This window comes from Lottia gigantea, assembly GCF_000327385.1.
Source record: "Lottia gigantea unplaced genomic scaffold LOTGIsca_1, whole genome shotgun sequence".
In the NCBI taxonomy this organism is placed as follows: domain Eukaryota; kingdom Metazoa; phylum Mollusca; class Gastropoda; family Lottiidae; genus Lottia; species Lottia gigantea.
Genome location: NW_008706746.1, coordinates 7420130 through 7443435, shown reverse-complemented (window position 1 = coordinate 7443435; position 23306 = coordinate 7420130). Strand labels below are relative to the sequence as shown.

Sequence of the window (23306 nt, the reverse complement as noted above, 5' to 3'; positions counted from 1 at the left end):
TATTTCACTATATTTTAAGGTAATGTGTCACTATTTCTCGAAGTTAACAGATAATAAATGCAAGATAGCAATATAGTGGGAAGAATTCAGATTACAAATGCAAATACAGGTTTTTATCGGCATTGATTTCTAAATTGTGGTCATTATTCCGTTTGATAAAACAAAATTTAAGGGATTTACATTCTGTTCAAGTATTTAACATAAATCAAAGTTTTGTTAATGCATTCACACCACAAAAGTCATTTCCATGTACAAACCGTAGTTCAATCTTATCATGTATTTCAATGTAGTGGTTTCACTCCTTTGAAACTTTAGTAATTATAAAACTAGTAAACCCACATTTTATTCATATAAGCACAGTTTTCAGAGCATGTTACCATTATATATTACCGCGATAGTAACCAATATTGGTAACGACCATTTTCTAATGTTTAAGAAGAAAACATTCGAAAGTAGGGGGATCGGACCAGCATCTTTTCTGGGGGGGCCTCACCCCCAACACCCCCCCCCCCCCCCACCCGCGTAGAAACACCACTGTTAACGACATGATCCTCCTTACCCAGTCGAACCAACTGTCATGTCTTTTTGTCACGAAAACATACGCTCAAGGAACACTGGAGTGTTAAATTTAGCGCTTCAGTTAAAACTAAATTAAGAGTAACTTTACCTCCGGCTCTATTAAAACATATGTTGACATTTCATGTTATTTAATCAAATTTCCAATATGTCAGAGAATTTTAAAGAAATATCTTTTAAAGAATAAATAGCAGGGTTTTTTGAATAATGACAGTAGGTCGTGTCATATCCTGACTCAGTTCAGTACGAAGATACCTGACTGCATTTTAATCCTAATATATTCTAAATAGAGTTTTGCTATCCAATTTTATTGCAGTCAAGGCTTATACGTAAGTCGGTAATATTTTGTCGTTGACATTTCGGTACCCTTTACTCGGCCCTTTCACCTAATGATTTATAGAAACTAAGAAGCAAACCCGACCTTCCACCGTCCAAAATAACTTTGAACTCAAATGTCTAAGCACCTGCCATCACCAAAACCTCAAATTACATCAGTACTGTCGGGAAAAGGCGACAACAAATGCGGCACTAATTATTGTTTTAGAACGTTAATTTAAACGAAGTTGCTATTACGAGCTGATTTTAGTCTATACGTTTACATTACCACTGATTTATTAAAAATACATCAATAGACAATACAATGTTTACCCTGGTGACAAACGACTATAGACATCATTATCCAGTTGTTTTATATCCAACAATCGACAGAAATAAATATTTGAGACGATCAAATACTCTTTATAATGATTCATTGTGTCTGGATGATCGAATTTCACCGTCAATTACAGGAATAATAAATCTGTTTTATGCCAGGACAATGCTTCCCTTTTCCCTGAATAGATTTTCTAGTGACTTTTATTAGTTTAATTACGACACGAAAATATGAAATTATTCAAAGTGAAATATAGTTACACATGATATCTAAATCTTTCATTATTTCATCCTGGGGTGTCCAGTCGATGTAGTCTGGACACAAAATTTATATCAATTTTGACCAGATGTTGAGTTTATTTTGACAATTTATCATCTTGAATTCCTGATAACACACTTGTGGAGCGGCCATATTAAACTATAAGCATGGTACAGGTTGGTCCTTGAATTTTAGCTTAGAACTAAATCATCATCATTTTACTTTGCAGTGATATTTATCTCATCATATTACAAGAACGTGACAAATCATTGTCAGAACGTCAAGGTAAAGGACGCCCAGAAAATTTGACTTGGCCAATCAAAGAAAAATTTCATGGCATCAGGTTGTGTTTTAATATTATTTCTAAAATAAGAAAACATTATTCTGGTGATATTTCAAGCTAATCCATCATCTGTCATCTATTTCGCTCCTAACATGAAGAATTTTAAAAAAAATATCGTCGTTTACAATTCTATATGGAATTCAGTTTTTTGTAAAATGTCATACATATTTTTTTTCGTGCTTCCAAAAATAATTTTCGTTAACTTTTTGAAAATTCGAAAAAACTTTTTACAGACAGACGAAAACATTTGAGATTACTAAAAAAAAAGAGTCGAAATTTTTCTTCATTCGTGAAATGGGAATGCGATGATGACATTCTTGAGATTGCTTTATTTCGCAATTTTTTTCAGCTCAAAAAAGCTTTTTTAAGGCTTTCTGGTCAAGTTTGTCTGGATGTGTCGGGCATAACTTCTTTTGATATCTACCGATAACCTATTCAGTCTGTAGTTCAGGAACCCCTGTTTATTATCCCATTCCATCGTTTCCAGCCTTTTCAATAACAGCTGAAACTTGGACTGAAAAGGTAGTATCTCGACCGATGCTTCCCTTTTGGACTATATAAAAGTAGAATAAACGCCCGCTTCCAACTAAAGCTAGAATTACAGATTAGGTAGTTGTTGGTAGTTGCTTATAGTATCTTGATCAATTAGACGTTTCGGTACTATTGGTTTTGTAGTTGAGGAATCTTTACATCTGGTCGGGCCGAATGTGTTAACGGTTGGTTGGTAGAGGATAAGTACACGTCCATTTCCATCCAAAGCTAATATGGCAGTCTAGGTAGCTGTCGTGGTAGTTGGTAGTAGACCTTGATCAATTGAATGGCTTGGTACTGTTGGTTTAAAGTTTACCAGTAAAGAAATCTTCAGATCTGGTCGAGCCGAAATGTGTTAACTTGGTTTGTTGGTAGATGACAAGTTAACGTTCGCTTCCAGTGGATGTTGATGCAGACTAGATAGTTGTTGGTAGTTGTAGTAGTTGGTAGTTGAATTGGTTTAAATTGGATGAGTTTGTGTTGTTGGTTTGGTTGTTGATTCTTCGTTAGATGTGTTCGGGTCGAATGACATGGCGGTGAAACTCGGCCCTGGATAGTGTTGCGTGAATTACTCGATCATCTTCATTCTTCCAAACTCTTTCTGATCATGGGATCGGGGACTACACATACAAAATACATAAAATGAACATAAACAGTAAATGAGGAAACTGGTGTTAACTTGGCTAAATCCGTACAGAGAGACCAGACTTGCACGCAACTGCAATCTGCTTTAGAACAAATGAAATAACATTAATGACTGTAACAATCTATAAGCAAAACATATAAAATAATGAAAAACCCCAGACTACTTTGTGGGGGGGGGGGGACTACACAAATGCTATTCTTATCATATTTGTTTGTTTGGCAATTTCTTCATTTTTTACATTCTGAATAACTTGCCCCAAAGTTATTATTTTATATGTTTTGCTTATAGATTGTTACAGTCATTAATGTTATTTCATTTGTTCTAAAGCAGATTCATCCAAGTTTCTTCCAGAACTTGGACAGTTAGTTTCAGTCGCTAACACTAACTCTTCGATCTCAATCACTCACGACGGCTCTACTAACTTTCTTCTCTTTGAGAACTTTGCAAACACAAGCTCTTCGAGCATTCAATCCAAGGAACTGCCAGTTGCGTGCAAGTCTGGTCTCTCTGTACCGATTTAGCCAAGTCAACACCAGTTTCCTCATTTACTGTTTATGTTCATTTTATGTATTTTGTATGTGTAGTCTCCGATCGCCAAATAAATATATTGAATTTATTTGTCTTGTTGTAAATTGTTGATTGGTAGTCGAATGGTAGTTGTTGGTTTGGTTTGGTTAGATTATCTGATAACTGTTGAAAAATGTGTTAACATGAGTTATTACGATTTATAGCACTCATTAACTACCAGTCTTAAATATCAATTTACACATTTACACCAATCACTTGACACTAATTGAATACCTTGATATCCAGACGGTGTGAAGTAGGATTAGATAAGCAAGTCTGTAAACCATGAGATTGTCAGATTGTAATCCACTTCACTTCGACCTCATACAGTGTTTCCATTATCGCTTAATATTTTATTCTAATTCAAAGTAATGACGTTTTCAATATGAGTAGGTATGTTTTGCCCAATTGCCATGTTAGTCTTAGTAGTTAAGACAATAATAATATCTCTATTCAGATCGGTTATATTTGACAAGCGAGAAATTGGAGCGATAATAAGCTTGTGTTATACTTTCTGTGTTAATATCCAACTATGTTTGTTAGTGTTTAAATCCTGGTCCAACATCGGCCTTATCGGTTGGTCTACGATCGCAACAGACAAATTGCATCAACCGACCAACCAAATGGAAAACAATATGGTGTGAAAACGGACATTACTAATGTGGTTAATAGTTAAATTTTATACAGCGGAGGGAAACTAGTGGATTTGGGGGAATATTTGGTTAAGAAATATGGATAACAACAACAACAAGGACACTATTTTTCTCTTGTTCCATTCTCGTCTGTTTTGGGATATCTGTAATCAGATGAATGAGTCCCCTCCACCTTGAATTTCCTTTTTAATATATGCTCACCTGTATTTTTTTCCGGGGTTTCAACCAGCCCCTATCGAAGTTTTATACACACCCAGTTATAAAGTTATGCCATGCAGACAATCGAAGGGAATTACTAAAGAACTGACACTCTAGACACTAATTGCAGAAGTCAAACCCTCCTTTTCCCTCATATCCATTACCTTTCATCCCATACCATTGTTCTTATTAACCAGTCATATTAAATTTTCTCTGGGCCGGTATATTTCCAAGGCAAATCCTCCCTTCCTTGAAATCCATTACATCTCATTCCGTTCCTTTGAATTTTATTCCGTTCCCTTGCACTTATTAACCGTGTGGTATTAAAATTTAATATACTGATATACTTCACGATCAAGCGTATGATTTCAGCTGATTCAAAGGTGAGAGAAAATCTCTCTGTATATTCCTCAACTTAATGAGAAGATGAAGGCTATAAAAACAAATCAATAGTTTTATCGTTGTCTTAATCAGAAACAGATACTTGTTTTCTCTGTTCTTGTCTCTCGAGGTGCAGTGTTTGTCAATGTCCACCAGATAGGCTTGCTTTTAGGAGAACGAGAGGGACAGCCGGTATAAATGTGGTTCAAATGAAAACCAGAGAGTTGAATTGTGGGGGTCAAAATGCATTATTACATACCCCGAGAGTTAAAATCAGGAAAATAACAGTGACGATACGACAGGACTGAAACACACTAGCTTGCCAAAGTTGCAAAAATTGAGCTTTAAAAACCGTCGAGATCATAAACTACCAATCATTACGTCAATACACTAACCAGAGAATAGGCTTGGACAGCCGCCCTTTGCCCCACCCCCAAAACCCCTTTCAACTTTTGGCAGCCCAACCAATGATACACTTATGTTTATATCATATTGCTATACAATGTTTTTGATCTCGAGAGTAGGTATAGTATTCCTGGCCTCAGGTAATCGTCGAACATATGAGTGGATGACTTTCAATTACAATTAAGAATTTGCTGACTCAACCTGTGGATGACTTGATCATATGATCAAATGTCCTTGATCTTTGATCATATCTGCAAATAAAGGGTTTAATAGTTACGACTTGATACTAAAACTTCTTTTGTTATCAGCAACTTCGTTAACAAATATACAATATTACCACTGCCGCTTCGAGTTTCGATTTGACGAGCAACTTTCACACAAAAACACCATTAAAGCCTACTTAATTAGTCGACATGCTGCCTTTCACAGTATTAATATACATTAAGGTTGAAACCCGATTCCTTTTATTTCTATCTTCCAGTTATATTATTGCTGATATATTGATATATTAGAACGGAAGTATTGGATGAAAAATGATTAATTTCGCCACGAGAACTCAGAATAATAATGCATAATTCATAAAGGACTAGATAAGGATTAATAATACTAGAGGAATCAACAGGTTGCCTCCGGCGTTTATAAGGTTTTGATTGATATTCCGAGTAGAAAACTGATATATACCGTTACATATACACTGTATATTATTCCTCGTCAATAGGTCGACAACTCTACCAGTAGAAAAGAGTGTCCCCGAGGCCATTTTTAAACTAATTAGCAATATTCTCTGAGTCCAATATTAATTTATAACAATCTCAATGGCACATAAGGAACGACGTGTTCATCTTCCCATTGCACATGATACAACTCTTCAAATGGGTGTGTCAACCAACTCGGAATCCCTTTGTAAGAGTCCACACTGCTTATAAAGTTGTTTTGATAATTTTTGTGATGTAACCATGCATTATATATGATTATATATGATATGTACTCAAGAATAAACTCATCATTTTTAAAGGGACTTCCGCTTTTTGTAGGTTGAAAAACCTTTTTGCTAAAATTTGTGAAATATAAACACCAAAATGTAGAGAAATGTGCCCTTTAACGTATCTGAAAATTGAAACGAAAAAAATCCAACCGTTAATCTTTAAACTCCAAATATATTTAAAAACATTGCATAAGATTTGTATGTTCGTTTTGCTTTTTGGAAGCTGTTAGAAAACTTATGTTTGGATTTGAGTGAAATACACACCTAATTGTAGAGAAATATTATGTATTCTAAAGATTTCAGCTAAATATAGCGGGCCTTTATAAAGCCAAACACCAAAACTAGGTCAAACTGCTTAATTAACCATTGGTACTCTCCGTTTTAAAACGAATTCAGTTTGATCAAGAAGATACATAGATATAAATAGCATACTTTAAAAATATTTTCAGGTATAATTTACAACGTTTTTGATTATGAAAACATTTGACAAACAAGTGGATTGTCTCTATAAGATTTATTTCAGACGCCGTACATCGAATACATATTTGGTAAGTGATCTTTTACTCCCATCAACTGTCTTCACACATCCCGTCTCTTGACACTTTAAAGAAATTTGTTTGACAAATCGGAAGTTATCTTATCGGCAAAACCTTATTCAAGTCGGCTTCAAAGTCGCACATGTTTAAATGTCGTGCCGACTGGGTCATGCAGACTTGATAGATGACGATTATAGTGTCGATCAATTTGTGACTAGAATTTTTCAAAGTTTCCGTTTCACTTTCTATAATATATAAGTGACATAGATGGAATGTGGAGTATATTTTGATCAATTGGGTCTGCTGAAGTTATTTTGTACTGTGAATTAATTATATAATAGTTTTTTTTATGACGGGCGATAATAATGTATCCACACAACCATGACCGATGATTGTCTATATCTCTCTTTCTAGCAAACCATCACTACAAATTTAGAATTCCATTAGAATATAAATGATAAGCAATTGTATGTATTTTTTCTTATTGGCCTAAGGTTGAAAAACGTTAAGTGGCGCGCAAATTGAGAAATGGTGCATTGAATTGAGGATTCAATTTGGATTGAAAAATTTCATTAGCAATTTATCACACCAAATTTTAGTTTTGGCTAATCAGGTTCAATTTCTTAAAACTTATGTAACAATTTAAAATATACTAGTAAAACCTTCGAATATACAATTTGATTTGATTTGCAGATAGTCGTGATAAATTTAATTTTGGCTAATCAGAGGAAATATTGGAGTCACTTTGAATCGCTTAAATTGATTCCTGATTAAATATTTCTTCCGAAGGCTGGATAGAAACTCGTGAGTGAAGTATAAGTATTATGATAAATTGAAATAGGTATAAAATATAATACGATATAAGACTATTATACCTTTATTAGTCTGTCTAAGTATTACTAGACTCATAATGTTTCATTATCGCATCAAATATTATTATTAGCTGGATTGTATTTTCATTTGTCATTTCTGAGTCTAGTGGCTATGGAAGGTCAATAGCTAACCAGGGGGTCTTAGTATGGATTCTTGAATGATCGAAATTTAACAGAACAAAGTCTTGTCTCTGCCGTTATGCATTCCGCTACGACAAATAGATCAGATTCCATTCCAGGACTATTCCAGACTGTCTTTACTGAAATTTGACAAGTGACATTCATACAACTGGACTATATCAATCTTTGTCTTTGACAAGCGATATTCAGACACCTATTTCAGGCCGAGCTACTTCTAACGTTTGACAAATGGGGATCTTGTCAAGTAGTATCCGTTGTCTGCATTATGAGGCGATTTCAGATCGTTTCATTAAACATAACTACAGTTTAAATGTTAACATAATTGTTTATTATTTACATGTAAAGTAAGAAAATCTAATTTAAAGGCAAAATCTGACCACCAAGTGTATTATATAATTATATACCTTATAGTGGTATAAATGGAAAAAGTCCACTTCTATGGGATATTTCACAAATTAAATATGTGCACAGCATACTCTATTGTTAACATGCTATCTGATAAAAACTAGAAATTCTGCACTATTTCCGATTCTTTTAATCGCTGGAATTTGCAGTGTGACAACGTACGACACTGAGTTCCAAACAAACGCGTGTTCTGTGTAAATGCATTAAATATAAACCAATCAGGTGGTGATGAAGATAGCAACTTTATCACAAATTATGTCAAATCTTAGAATCAGAGGCGAACATGGGCTCGTGAGTCAGATACATGTACTGGCATGCAAGATGTTGGGGTTTTGAACTCCTTGAGGTCAAACAAACGCTTTCAGGAATTGCTCTGAATCTCTTCGATTGGATGTCATTGGTTAGAATACAGAATATCTTCTTCGAGTAAATGTTCACTAAACGTGATTTTAAGAATAGTTGTATACGAGGAAGTGCACAATTATTATAGTTTGACCAAAATGTCATCCAATTTAATATCTTAAGAAGAAAGACGTCAAAATACCATTGTAGAAACTGATTAAACAGTGTTGGTCGGATCAATGATATAATGCCATCGACTGGTCTCGCGCTCTAGATCTCTAGTGACACGAGTCCAATGTTCCGATCCACTTTCCTCCGTAGCTCCGTATCCGATACGCACTTCACCAATGACGTCATCATTCCTTATCCTATCGTGATCAAAAACAGTTAGTTTTAAAGTGGTGTATCTTAAATCCTCTGGATGTGTGGAAATTGTAAAAGTGAATGTCTCTTTAAACACTGGATGAGTCGTGTTTTTTCGTGTTCTGGTTTGTTTTCTGTCCACACCACGTCCTGTCTGGATAACTTCCACTCGAACATAAGGATCTAAAATATAACAAGAGGGAAATGAAGCGAGGTTGCTTGTCTACTCCTGATGGTGTCACTAAAGATGAGAAACGTCATGCAACGATACCCACGCATTGATATACCCTTATAAAGATATAGATAATACATCTTTATTTACCAGAATGATGAATTCGATTTACAATAATATGCCATAAATGATCTCGTCGGCAAAAATTCATTGAATATTAGTAGAGCCATACGGTATGCTTTCGCTTCTAGACACCTGATACCATTTTCAGAATGAAATACTTTCTCATTTTTGATTAATATACTTTCTCATAAGATAAGTTCATTAGATGCTATCAATGTATTGCCAAATTGTTATTTTGTGGACTTTTTTTTTACCTTTAAAAGACCGGAATATAATAATAGAATATAAATTACCTGGGGGTCCGGTAATATTATGTTGGGGTAAACCAGTAGCCTCCACTACCATCACGGTTAACCTTTCACCTCGGGGTTCATAGGTCAACATCACATGTAAATGACCCAGGTCCTGAAATGCATAGAATGTGAATACATTATATTTTTGTTGTTAGAAGAAATAATCAATATGCGAATTATATTCGTCAATCAAGAGTCAAAATCAGATGTTATAGACAGCTCGTTTACAAAGTAGATATGGTAACATGGACTGATGGCCTTATGCTAGCGGCATCTGCGCAATATTTTCTCGGTATTTTTTTATAGAATATAACTTGTGTACAATTTCTCATGAAGACACCGCGTACACTGTACAATCTAAAAACGTGATATCGAAAAATTCATTTGATCTTGTCGTATAAGCGAATGGGATGTACTTTATTGTGGTATAACAATTTTTTATGGCACGTTTTACTCTGTAAAAGTATAGAGTGAGGGTAGTTTTCTCATCATATAATTACTGACCATTTAGCCTCAGCACGAGCTACAACAAACAACACTTAATTGAATTATAATAATAATAATCCGTCTTGTATAGCAGGTACATTCAGTAAAACTGCTCAGTGGCGTACATTTTCAAATTAAAGCAAAGGTTAAAAGTTAAATCACTGATTAAAAGCCTTATTAAAATAGTATGTTTTTAGATTATTTTTGAAGATTGGGATAGAGCAACTTTGTTTGAAGGGAATGGGGCAGTTTATTCCATTCATGAGGTGAAGCGAAAATTGCATCGACTTTATTGATGAAAAATGTGCCATATATATCAGTTTATTTTTTGTGTCTGTGTGTGTTTGTCTAAAGACAATTGGCACATCCCTTCCCTCTATAGTTCCAACTAATCTAACCTCCCATTTACATTGTACACCTTTGTGTATAGCAAAATAGAACTTAAACCGCTCCCATGATTGCTAAAATCTAAACTGAAAATCATATCACTATAACCAGATTATAACCTATTTACATTTAAATCTAACGTTTAATTTGTCTTTCTGGTGGCTATTTAAATGTTTATCTAATTTACATGTAATTTCTCTTGAGCTACTTGTAGCTAAGCTAATCAGTAAAATTGTTCACAGCTCATTGTCAAAATCCGAGCCTTCAAATCAATATGTTCAGAATTATCCTCGTTTAAAAGTTAAAATGACGACTCGTCTTTTCCTTAGCAATGTATATAAATAGGAAGTGTGAGGTCTATTTGAGGGAGATTGCTTGATTTTCGTACAGTTCCAGTATTTCTTGGCTTTTGATGGACTGTAAAACTTCAATTCGCAATGCAGTGTAGTATTTTTTCTATTCCTTAAACGATTCTTGTTTTACAGGAAAAATAAAATTTTATTTCTGAGTTGGACTTAAGTTAACAATGAATAATGGCTTGAAACATGCTAATAAACATGATTTTAATGGACCCGAGTTGTAAGTGTGTTTATTTTAACAATGTCTCACTCACTAAGCCAATTGTTAGCTACATAATACATGATATCGATTAATGGCGATTTTTTACAGAAACATTTTTTAAATTTTTTCTCTTAATCATTACTTTTCCTTTAATGTTTCTATTTTATTCAAATCCCAGACTGTTTAATAATGTAATTAAAATAAAATTACGTGCAAAAACTAAAATAGAATTTTCTTAATTAATATAACCAAAATTAACAATACAACTCTAAAATAAAAAGCGCTGTTTATGTGTTAGTGAAAACGCCAAAAACCTGTCTTAAATCAGTTCTAAACCACACTAAATTAATAGTGAAGATACATCACATGATTTATATTGGAATTTGTCAACATGACATCACCCCTTTTGCATTTTTGTCCCCAACATCAGTTCACGAACAACTAAATAAACAATAAAATATAACACATAAATGTTTCTTATAATTAACATATCAAATCAAGATGATGATGATGATGATAACGTCACCGTGATGATGTCACCGTCAAGATGATGATGATGATGATGACGTCACCGTGATGATGTCACCGTCAAGATGATGATGATGATGATGACGTCATCGTGATGATGATGATGAGGACGTCACCGTGATGATGATGAAGTCATCGTGGTGGTGATGATGATGAGGACGAGGATGATGATGGCGTCCCAATGATGATTATGATGAATGAAATAAATCCGTACTAGCAAGACAATGTTGTCAATCAAAAAATGTCGTCCAAAGAATGGCAACATCGGGAGTAAAGGAAGTACCATCAGGTGTTCCGAAAAGAGTAAGGTAAGTATGGTCTGCTTTTTAGGCGACACCCGCCACTACTACAATGGTCAAAATCATGATGATGAAAAATAAATGAAAACTGATGATCAAAATATTAATCAAGTTGATAGAATATCTTGACTATGTCGACCTAATTTATTTAAAAGATCAATAAGCCATCTTGGTTATCAAATAATGAAGGTGACAATTTAACAATATACTAGCTCAACATCATTTCCTGGCCTTACTTTATCCTTCCTCGCTTCTTAATCACTATTGATTTTATAACTATATATATATAGTATATATCATATCTTCTGACATTTTGTATCATAAATCTCCATACACAATAAATAGATGTATGAGCATCGGCATTTTTAAACCTGTGTTGACTATAGGTCTATGTTGTTGGTTTTTAATTCTTTGTTAGGAGAAGCCTATAGCCTGCAGCGACATTCCATTTTAACCTTAAAGGACAGATGTACCATTTTGAGTATGGGGGGTTTTAATTTGAATCTTGAATATAGTCCTCAGAAGTACTAGAAATGTACGAAAATCGCCTTATCCCTTCAAAAATATATAAAATAGTATATCTGAATATTAACTTTCAACCACATTAACAGCTAGAACGTCACATTTTACATTAACTTCAAAGCTTACACCAATGTATATTTTTGTTAGAAAAGGTCCCAGTCTACTTCGCAATACAGAGTGCTCATATTTTGCTTATGTTATGAAAATTGCATATATCTATATTCTTCAGCAGAGTGATTTTCGTTGCCCCATTTATCATGAAATATGGCTTGATAGAAGATGTCTCGATTGTTTGATAGCAGTGACATATATACCCGATTACTGAAGTAAGCTTTAATCTTATAGCATATAATATAAGAATATAAGAAAGAATGACACTGCTAACCTATTTAGACTTAAAAATTAGGTTTGAAACAGCAAAGGGAGATAATACAGCGTTTATTCATCTCTTTGATTTTCTCGTTACGCATTCTCTTTACATCCTTTCTTTTAAACTACGTACATTACTAGACTATCTTGGGACTCCGAAACATTTCATCATTATAATAAAAAGACTAATGGAATGCAAGTAGACGAAGATCTCATTAACCAGCATTGAAATAAGACTGCACAAACTATAATAATATGATGGTATAGGGGTACAGGAGACACTGAAATACCTATTGATATAGTCTTGCCTCAGTTTAAACGATCTAGATCCCCCTTTAATTACATATTACATACGGAAAGATATTCGGTATTAAACATCACTTATGCAGACTGCAAACATTTAAATTAGCTCTTGGGGATAGACGTTAATGAAGCTCCAGGGTTGATCCTGTTGGTAAAGATACCCCTTCGTATTGACGCGGTGTACTATAGGCTATACACGTTAGTCGGTAATAAAAGGTGTAGCCTTTTTGCGCTGTTCTCGGATAATGACGTTGCTCGTTTTTTTTTTGCTAGAGTTTTTCTTTTCGAAGTCCGTTTGAGATTTTAACGTATAAAATGACATTAATTTTGAAATTGCTAGAGTTATCAGTTTACGATGGAACAGTGGGACTTAATGACTATTTAAATACAGTCTTTCAAGCTTATTTCATTCTTACAATTACTTCTTTGGGATCATAAATTACAAATGAAAAGAATATTTAGATCTTGAAACATTAAATTGCCAGTTAGTAATGGAACTTTGTGGATTATTACTATCTCGTTAGCTATGGAGAGTGATCAATAAACTTATGTTGTAAGTAAGTTATGTACCTATGGGGACTTGTATATTTCGTCGATACGACGTAGTGCCCACGTCTTAATAACTAATACTTTTTAGATATATCTTTGGAATCATGAAATTCAATTTAAATGGTTTAATGTTGAGGACTTTAATCATTATTCTTATGCTGTAAGTAAGAAATATATCTACAGGGATTGTCTGTCGTAATATATCTATGCGAGGTGGGCCCACAACATCTAAATAATTACCATTAGTTTTTAAATTACAACTTGGGAACCATGAATTTCCAATTGAATGGTTTTAAGTTAAGACTGAACTTATGATGTAAGTAAATAATCTAACTACAGGGACTTATTTTTGGTAATATATTACTAATATACGAAATATGGTCAACAATATCCTAATAACGTATAAGTTTTTAATTACCTGTTTGGAACCATTCAATTGTTGAGGCTTTTAATCAATAAACTTATGCTGTAAGTTAGTAATGTATCTATAGGGACTTATTGTCGTAATATATGTCTAACTAAGGAAGGTAGGCCCCAATAACCTCCTACAGAACATCCTTCCAGAAGGACTAATAAATTTAGAAATTACATCTTGAGACAACTGAAATGGGTTAATTAAAGAACTTTAATTTTTGATACTGATTATTTCTAGAGTTAGATAATTAGTGAATAATGTTACAAAAGGGACTATTAATATTGTTTCATTAGAAATAGGGTTTTAAAGGCCTGTTCCATAAGGACTACTAACTTTTAGAATTACAATATTGTAATAAAGAATTTCAATAAAACAGGTTAATAGAAAAGTCTTTAATCTTATAGCTGGCACAGTAACTATGTAAGTAATATAACCTTTTTCAATCTTATAGCTGACAAGGTAACTATGGGTAGTAATTTATCTGTTTATAAGAGGAAATGGCACAGGCACACTCATTCAAGAATCAATAATTTTAAACCTTTTTGGGACAATTTCGTGTTCAATTCATCAAGCAGCCATGAAATTCGACCCCGAAATGGAGAATATGGCCTTTAAAGACATCCGGAATACAAAAAGGTTGTCAACACCAATTCGCTGAAACTACTTGTCAAGGGCATTGCATTTACATGTATAACATTCTGGAAATGTACAATACAAATCAAAATGTGCCCTTGAATGAAAAGAAACAGCGTTATTTTCATATTTGATGAATTTGTTTTTTTTTATTGAACCTAATCCAATTTCGCATTTTTATTAGATTGATTGTGGATCAAAGCTAACTGACGTTTTGGTTTTTATTGACCCCTGTCAGTGAAAAGAAAAAGTACAAACGCTGATACTCGTCCCAGTATATTGAATTTTTCACCAAATATTGACCAAAGGCTTAGCCTTCAATCTGATTACAAAAATGAAGTGGTGTAATCTATCGATAAGCTTATAGATTTCTTGATAGAGTTTCAAACAGAATAATGTCCTAGGATTAACGAATTGTGTTTTCAGGTTAATTAAAGATAAAGTAATATTGGTTACAAATTAAATACTGCCGTCATAACGGAAAGCCATAAATCACATTGTACATGTTCATATTGCCGAAGTTACAAGGATTCATTATGTAATAAGGTATTGATTAACCACCAAGGCTTCAGTATATCAGATGTGCAGTCATTCGTGTTATTCACAAAGCTAAGATAGAATGGGCGTTTCTACGAGGATTCCAGGATCGAGAATCCGCTTCCCCACACACACAGTTCCACATGTCTTTTTACATTGGAAAATAATTGTTTGTTAGCCCCCTTGACCCTTCTGTGTCCCCATTCGTCTGACCATTTAAAGCCAGGTTGACACTATTCTCGGTACCGCCACATGAGGTTGTTCATTCTTATAAGAACACACTATGGTAGTTAAAGAAAATATGTTGATGCTTGATGATGATGACGATGATTGATTTAATCATGAGGCCTTTTGTATTAAATGGATAGGTGCCATTTAGTTTAACCAATCATACTTTAGTCTCAGAAACGGGAATTGTTTACCTAAGCCAATTAGTCATAGTGTTCACAGCTCAATATTTTCAGTCTTCAAATCCATTATCCGCGCTTGAATGTTGAATTGACGACGCATTGTAAGATACTCTGTGATATATAGGAAAGACATATATAGAAATAGTGAGTAAAATTTCTAGGTTGAAGTATTTTTGTTCATTTCTAGTACTTCTGAAGACTATTTACATATATTCAAGACTAATATCAACAACCCAGAATGCTGTAACTGTCCCTTTAAAGCATTACAAGTTTCTATTATATTTTACAATAGCCCTTCATTCTGTCACTTCAACCTCTTGCTGTTGACGGAGCAAAAATTACGCAGATCTATTTCAAGTTTTACAATATATCAAAGATACAGATATATACTCCTATGACAATATATCTCAAATCATCAAAATTTATAGCAATGCAATGAATAGCATAGATCTGATGATGATAGTGATGATGATGATGATGATGATGACGATGACGATGACGATGATGATGATGATGATGATGATGATGATGGCGATGGCGATGACGATGACGATGATCATGATGAAAGATGTAATACCTCAGGTTTTGTAAAATATCTGCTTCCTTAAGGTTATTAAGATACAGAAATACACTTCTATATAAATACATCTAAAATCTTGAGAATCAGAATAAAGAGTAGTGAATGGTATAGATTTCAATTAACGTGGTAGAGCTCATGTCACGATGGGAAACAGGATTTAATCACCGCTGTATTAATAAGACTTCTTTTCTTTCCATCAAACGTCATGTTGCAGGCCTTTCTTTTTCATTAATTATATTTTCCGATTTTGTGATGTGATGCAGCAACCACAATCTGATTAAAGTGCAGACTTACATGTACCGGATGTACCTCTTTTTCATATCAAACGTCACATTGTGAACTATTTTTTATATAAATTATATTTTACGAGGTCGTGATGCAATGCAGCCACAATCTGATTCCAGTTGTGTCCTTAGGTGACTCTTATACCTGCTATCCCCAAACTTTTCGGAGAAATCGTTTACAGATTCAGGATTTTGTAGATTTACAGACGTATACGACAGACGAAACAACCGATTTTTACAAGGTTCAAGGATCCTTTCTACCGATATTCCTTGATCCTGACACATTTACAGCTTGATCGACTGAATTAAGGAAATATGACCTATATGAAGTGACCATACTTACACAACCGACCATTATTTGTTCGACGTCATGTAAAGTTTCCAGCGCCCAAGCCTACATAATCCTTCAAGATACAAATGATGAAAATAACAACCAGTGTAAATAATCCACGCACTGAATAAATGGCTTGAAATAAAATAAAACGAAGTCACATTCAATAAAAGTCTCTTGAATGACACAGAACCCTCTTGAATATAAAGTGGAATATTTTCACACGTTTAATTTAAGTTGTGTCTCTGATTTTCACAGTAAAAATAACGAAGTTTTCTCTTAGAATTGAGACATCAACACGATAAACATATAATAAACGAAATGATTTCTGATGCCTTAGTTGGTGCTTTCGAGAATCAACCCCGTGCAAGGGTTCAATAACAACAAACTACCACTAAACAACAATGGCACCATGCCTTCTGACTTCTGCACACATGAAACAGGCATTGTGCTCAATATGGTTTTCTGTTGTTACCAGCATCCATGTTGGATTTTTCTGGGTTGTGGCTAAGATTTTGAAAGGACTGCGTTTTGAAAACACACAATTATAAGCTGTATCCTTGATGTTTTTAGACGAGATAATTTCTGGTACAACGGTTAGTGTTGTCGAGAGTCGACCCTGTGTCATTGTTCAATACCCTCGAATTACCATTACAAACATGAATGGAACTATACTATTGTACCAACAATCTGAACACAGAAAATAGAAAACATTGTTCTCAGCACAGCTTACTGTGGCCAATATATTCATGTTTAATTTTGAAGTGGCTATGCTCTTGAACGGACTCTGATGTGAAACTACTATTGCGATTCTCGGCATCTCAGTGTCATGTAAAAGTTGTCGAAGTGAATTCATTTTGTGATGACCTCAAAACCTTTTGCTAAATGAACTTTCTGTTTAAACTTGCCGTTCAATGAACTTTAACTATGTTCTTAATAGTATATAGAGGGAATTACTCAGAATTATCTTATTCCATTGAACAATTTAACTGATTTGGTTTTGTACAAATAAATCAATTCAACTTTTATAACTAGGATTAGTTCAGAGGTATTTTTCTACTTAACAACAGAAATGAAAATGGGATTGTGAATGCTATTCTGTTGGCAAGATTAAATCGAGGACATACTTTTTGTTTTTGGTTGAATTCTAGTTTCTCAACTACTGTTATTTATCTCTAGATCTGTGGTATTGATAGCGTTTACAATATATAATTGCATGTACAGTATATGTCAATACATTTAAAGTTAAATAGCATCATCCCTCAGGCTTCCTTAAAGGGACAGATGCGCCATTTTGGGGGGTTGAATATATCAAAACAGTCTTCAGAAGTAATAGAAATTTGAAAAAATCGCAAAATTCCTTCAAAATATATAAAACTTGGAATTTTTATTGCGAGAACTCTTAACACGACAAACACAAACCAGTCTCTCGACAGTTTCTAGCAGATCTCTCTACCACATGGAAGAAAATTGCTGGCCACGTTTCTATCTAAAAAAAAAGATCAAATGAGAGAAAAGTTCCTTGCAATATGTCTACCGAAAGTTCTTAGAGACTATCCGACAGTTTCCCGGAGAACACCTTCCACGAGCTACTTACGTGTGGGAAACTCTGGGAGAATTTACATTACTCCAGCGATATACAAAACCAAGGTGAAGAGCTCAGACTAAATCAAGTTTTTAGAGTGGTATTAGGTAATATAGGAAATGAAAGGGATGTGTCGAGTTGACCAATCTTATCTAATTAGATTGCAATTTATTGTCCATTTTGTTTCCTGAAACCTGCATGAAGTCTTCATTGTAAGCTAACCAGATTTTCACCAAACTCTCGTTCTTTTTTTACAATGGATTACCATGGAGACGACAATGTTGACAAACTCAGTTGCATGTGAAACGTTTGAACAGAAAATGAAAGTAATATATAGAACGAAGTAATTTGACATTATTGCGATTATACAAAACATGTACAGCATGAATGATGGTCTTTTTTTTATAAAGGTCGAATTGACAGATGTTTCTCTGTTAAATAAAATGACGATCCTTGAAGGATATAGTGACATAGCGATCAATATCATTTTCTATTTGTTATTATCAATAAGTGTCTTTCAAAATGGCGAAATGTCTACTCTATTATTAATATTTGAAGCACATTGATTAAACAAAAGAGATTTTCTTCAACAACAAGTAATAAGAATGTTACGGATGATTCGTCTTTTGTCTTCAGAAGAATATTTATATTTCATGTGTGATTCGATTCGATTTTGATACATACATGTTTGTCCTTGGAGGTACCCAACTTGCATTATCTGTAAGAGGAGGGGGGGGGGGGTGCGGGGGTAGGGATGTGGTGAATTTGCATGGTACTACCTTCATTACAGGTACTGATACAATTCAACAACGAGAGAAAGGAATGTCTTCAACGACTCGCCTTTTGTCTTAATAAACTTTGTTATTTCATGTGTGATCTTTGATTTGTTCTATAGTCGTCTTGCTTTATCTGTAAATGGTGGCTGGTGGTTTTGGGGTTATGTGGCGATTTAGCATTGTAATCAGTTATAGTTAAAACTTTACTCCAGGCACAGATGCAAAAGAGAAAATAATGTTGTGAATGATTCGTCTTTTGTCTTTATAGAAGAACTTTGTTATCTCGAGTGAGATACGACTTTGTTAAATAATTTATATGTTTTCTAAATGCATCCGAGAGACCGACAAAAGAAAATCATAACGAAAAGAAATTGTAATATAATTTTAATTAGATCGTCTAGTTACTTGCTTTACCTTTGAAAGAAGAATACTAGACTTATCCCTAGGGTTGAGGGAACCGGGGATTGTGGTGACTTAAATGTTAGCCAACTCCAAACTTTTACTTTATCTTTGTCACTACGGCAAGAGTTCTTAATACATTCTTAGGATAACCAAAATATTGAAAATTTTAAACTTGGCAAAAATGAGTCTTAGTTCATCAGTGGACCTGGTGCCCAAACTATACAATAGAATCCCTCTTTAATGCAATAAATTCATAAAACTAAGTAATAATTCTAATTCTATTCTGTAGCCATGGCACCTGCTAAGTCCAACTGATTTTTTCACCAATTTTGAGATTTTTAAATTTTAATCCATTCTAAGAGGTAGTTTTCCTTTACATTACATTACATTGAAATTCTGGTGTTAATATGAAAATTGTTGTTTATAAAATTATCACCAATTTCCTCGAACCAAATTAGAAATAATTGTAAACTAGACGTCCTTTTCAGCCCATTATGTAAATTGAATATTTAAGTTTGTCAAATTGGTATATATTTCGTGACGCCTACAGAACTAATAATGTTTACTTGAGAATTTTCATTGATAAATTCCACTTGGCTAACAATCGTTAATTGAGTTGAAATCGTAGAATTTTGTTTAATACCACCGATTATGATGTTTTCGGGTAACAATAGTAAAATCTGTATAGGTCAAACGTTAGAACTCAAATGTCAACATTAACTTGACTAGTAATATAATCTTATAACATGACATTTCGTCATTTAAATAACTACTTATAAAATATCAAAGGAAAGATAACCCTCACTTACCTCACTATCTCTCTTGGTTTCAAGGTCCTTCCACATCCGGGTTTCCTGTAGCAAATCATAATTAGATAGGTTAATGTTCACCTCGCCTATATACTCGGTAAACTGTAACTTCTGTCCTTTATCGAATAGCTTAATCCTCAACATCATTGCCTCTAATTCATCTTTACTAAAGCCCTCGAAATGGAATTCCTGATTAAAATGGGGATTCTTGGTTTGCTTCACAAACTGCGATACGTTTTTCTGTATTTTTCCAGGCATCAGGTACAGTTTGGCAAAAATATTCAAATTATGATCCGCTTTATTATGCACGTGCAAATTTTCCGCTTTAATTAAAGTGACACGAAGCTTTTTAGAATGTGGAAAAAATTGGAAAGAGAATTTTAGTTCGCCTAATTCAGCAATATTAGCTGTTAACGATGGTGTAATACTTGAAAACGAATTTGATTTAGGAGTTATGTCCCCTATCAAATCGGGGCCTGGTGAAATTGGTGAACAGCAAGGCGAAGAATGGCGTTTAACGGGAACCTCAAATGTGGGCAGGTAACGTCTGTACGTTCCTGGACTCGTATCCGAACCACTATCATCCGGATAATCACCTGGCGTAAACGCAGACGATCTCCTTCTATAATAACGTTTACTGTTACGATAACAATCTTTCTCTGATAACGTATTGCGTCTGTCAAACATTCGAGATGGTTCTCCACCTGACCGTTTCCGGGCCATTTGTTTTGGAAACAGACTTTGAGCATCATTCAAAGAACACTTTCGTAGATCAATGGTATTCAAAGATGGATATTTGTGTTTCCCATTTTTAGGGTTGTTTTGGGATATTAATAAAGACTCTCTTCGTCGGGTGTGAGGACATTCTTTTAGTGTAGTAAATCCATAATTGGTCTGCGTTTTGAAATGTGACAAACTGACCGCAGCAGTAGAGTTCGGATCAGCGTTAGTGTCTCTGTTCTCATCATTCTGAAGATCTGATAAGGAATGGTGTACGCTGAAGTTATGGTACCCATTCCTCACTTCATGCCGAGGTGAAACGGGGGCTGATCGAGAATGTATTGGACTTTTATTCCTAGGCACTTCCAGGCAGGATATGGAACCTCGCGGTGATACTCCGGGACTTGGTGTACAACAATGAATGCTTCCACTGGACAGACTTCTACCATCATCATCTTGCGAACAAATTGAAGGATTTCGAGACGATTCGTTAGATTTTGGTATAACGAATTCGGGAATATTTTTAGGTGTGACTACTGTACAGAATGGAGCACTATGATCGACATTGTAATCATCCGGAACGTTGATGTTTGGAATTTTACATTTGTTGATTAGCCATTCCTTGATGTCCTTCATCGATTCCATCTTGCGGAACACAGAATTGCTTTTATGACAGTATTATTGTTAATTAGAACTCCCAACATTGATGATCAGGAATTAATCTCATTCCACTTCACGGACGAATCCTTAATTATTCCTGCCAATAATCTCGCTTTCGGCAGTACCAATATTCAATAATCCTCGTTGATTGCCAATAATGAACCTGAAATTTGTACTTTCTACAGGGGTTCGCGTTTGGAAGGGAAACCAGCTATATTAGTTCCCAATAAGAAATAGTATTTCTTCTTTTTTTGAACTTCAAACCATTTCAATCCACACATACAAGTTCGCAGAATTTCTAACACATAAGTGTAGTGTTACGATCTATAGAAATTACTAGTTCATAAGAATTCAAACCACAATTTACCCGAACACAAAATTAAAAATAGGATTCTGTTTACAAATTAAAATATACAAAATCAACACATAAAATATTTCATAATTCGCAGACTTTCAAATTCAGCTGTAAATTCAGGATCCACTTATAATATCAAACAAGATCAATCCAGTATTTAATAGAACACAAAATCTAAAAGTCATCCATCATAGAAATTAGAAAATTTAATCCGTGTTAAGTCGCCTCATTCACCGAACTTATATAGTAAACTAAAATCCAAAGTTGTGTAGGTCTGTTATATAGAGAATCAGTCGATATGACGACGCTACATTCTAATCACCAATGTTCAATAGTGTCAACAGATCTACGACACGCAGAAAATAAACGACAGTATTCATTACCAGTTTTTTAAAACTCATTCAAATTAATCAAGTGTGTTTGTGTCTTAGGTTTGCCAACTGCTAACCTACTTGCCTCGTTTATGGCATTCGGCCTCCGTCTTCCAGCTGTTGTATGACAAGCCAACAGTTTTGACGTGCCTTTGCGATAAACCCGTCGTCAGAGTGAACTGTTGTTGGCACCTTTCACGATTGTTTGTCGGTTTTATCCGAATATGTTTTAAGGGGATATGATATCGAAAATTGGCCCAATAAAATTAATTTCGTCTTTGTCTGTTAATTCACTTAGAACGCTAGCACGCAAGGCAGTCAGTATTGCCAGTTTTCACAGCTTAGCTTCCATTTTGGGAATAGTTTGAATATAATATCATGTGGTTGTAAAATTTTCTTTCCGTAAATTATTTTCTGTGGAGGGAAAGGGAAAGGAAGAGTTAGCGAGTTGAAATTATAATGATTTCAAACACAAGTCGCAATTTATGCAATTCAAACACGTATTAGTCGCAATAACTGAAAATTTATAAAATGACGACGAAGGAACTACGAACTACGACGAACTTGACATGATTTATATATCATTGTAATAAACAACCAATAAATCATAATTTGTAAAACATAATTTAGTTAAACATATTATGTTTATCAAAACTATTAATCACAAACCACATTACAGAATCAGGTGTAGTAGAATTATATTATCACATGTACACGTTAATAGTTCTTAAACCATGTATATCCAACAACCAGTGTAGCCTAATAATAAATATAGCTTCGCGGACATACAAGTATATAAATCCACTGAGAATTAAAACTGATGACTATATTGAAACGGAACCAGATGCCCTATACTTCCAACAGATGCATCTATCATGAAAACTAGGTAAGAGTCGTGGTAGATGGTACTCTTACCTGGATCAATTGGATGTTTTGGCACTTTGGTTTGGTAGTTGAAAGTTGCTGTTAATTGACTTTTTGTGCAGCCGTTA

At 34.2% G+C, this 23306-nt stretch overlaps 2 protein-coding genes across 2 annotated transcripts; both read right to left on the bottom strand.

Moving 5' to 3' along the window:
• Positions 1–8708: 8708 nt before the first annotated feature.
• Positions 8709–9557, bottom strand: LOTGIDRAFT_102460 (hypothetical protein; the record flags this gene model as incomplete). Its single annotated transcript, XM_009045878.1, has 2 exons — positions 8709–9037; positions 9443–9557. Coding segments are annotated over 2 exons (444 nt in total), but the record flags the coding sequence as incomplete, so codon positions are not given.
• A 10669-nt stretch (positions 9558–20226) lies between these two features.
• Positions 20227–20601, bottom strand: LOTGIDRAFT_59081 (hypothetical protein; the record flags this gene model as incomplete). Its single annotated transcript, XM_009045877.1, has 1 exon — positions 20227–20601. A coding segment is annotated over one exon (375 nt), but the record flags the coding sequence as incomplete, so codon positions are not given.
• Positions 20602–23306: the final 2705 nt, after the last annotated feature.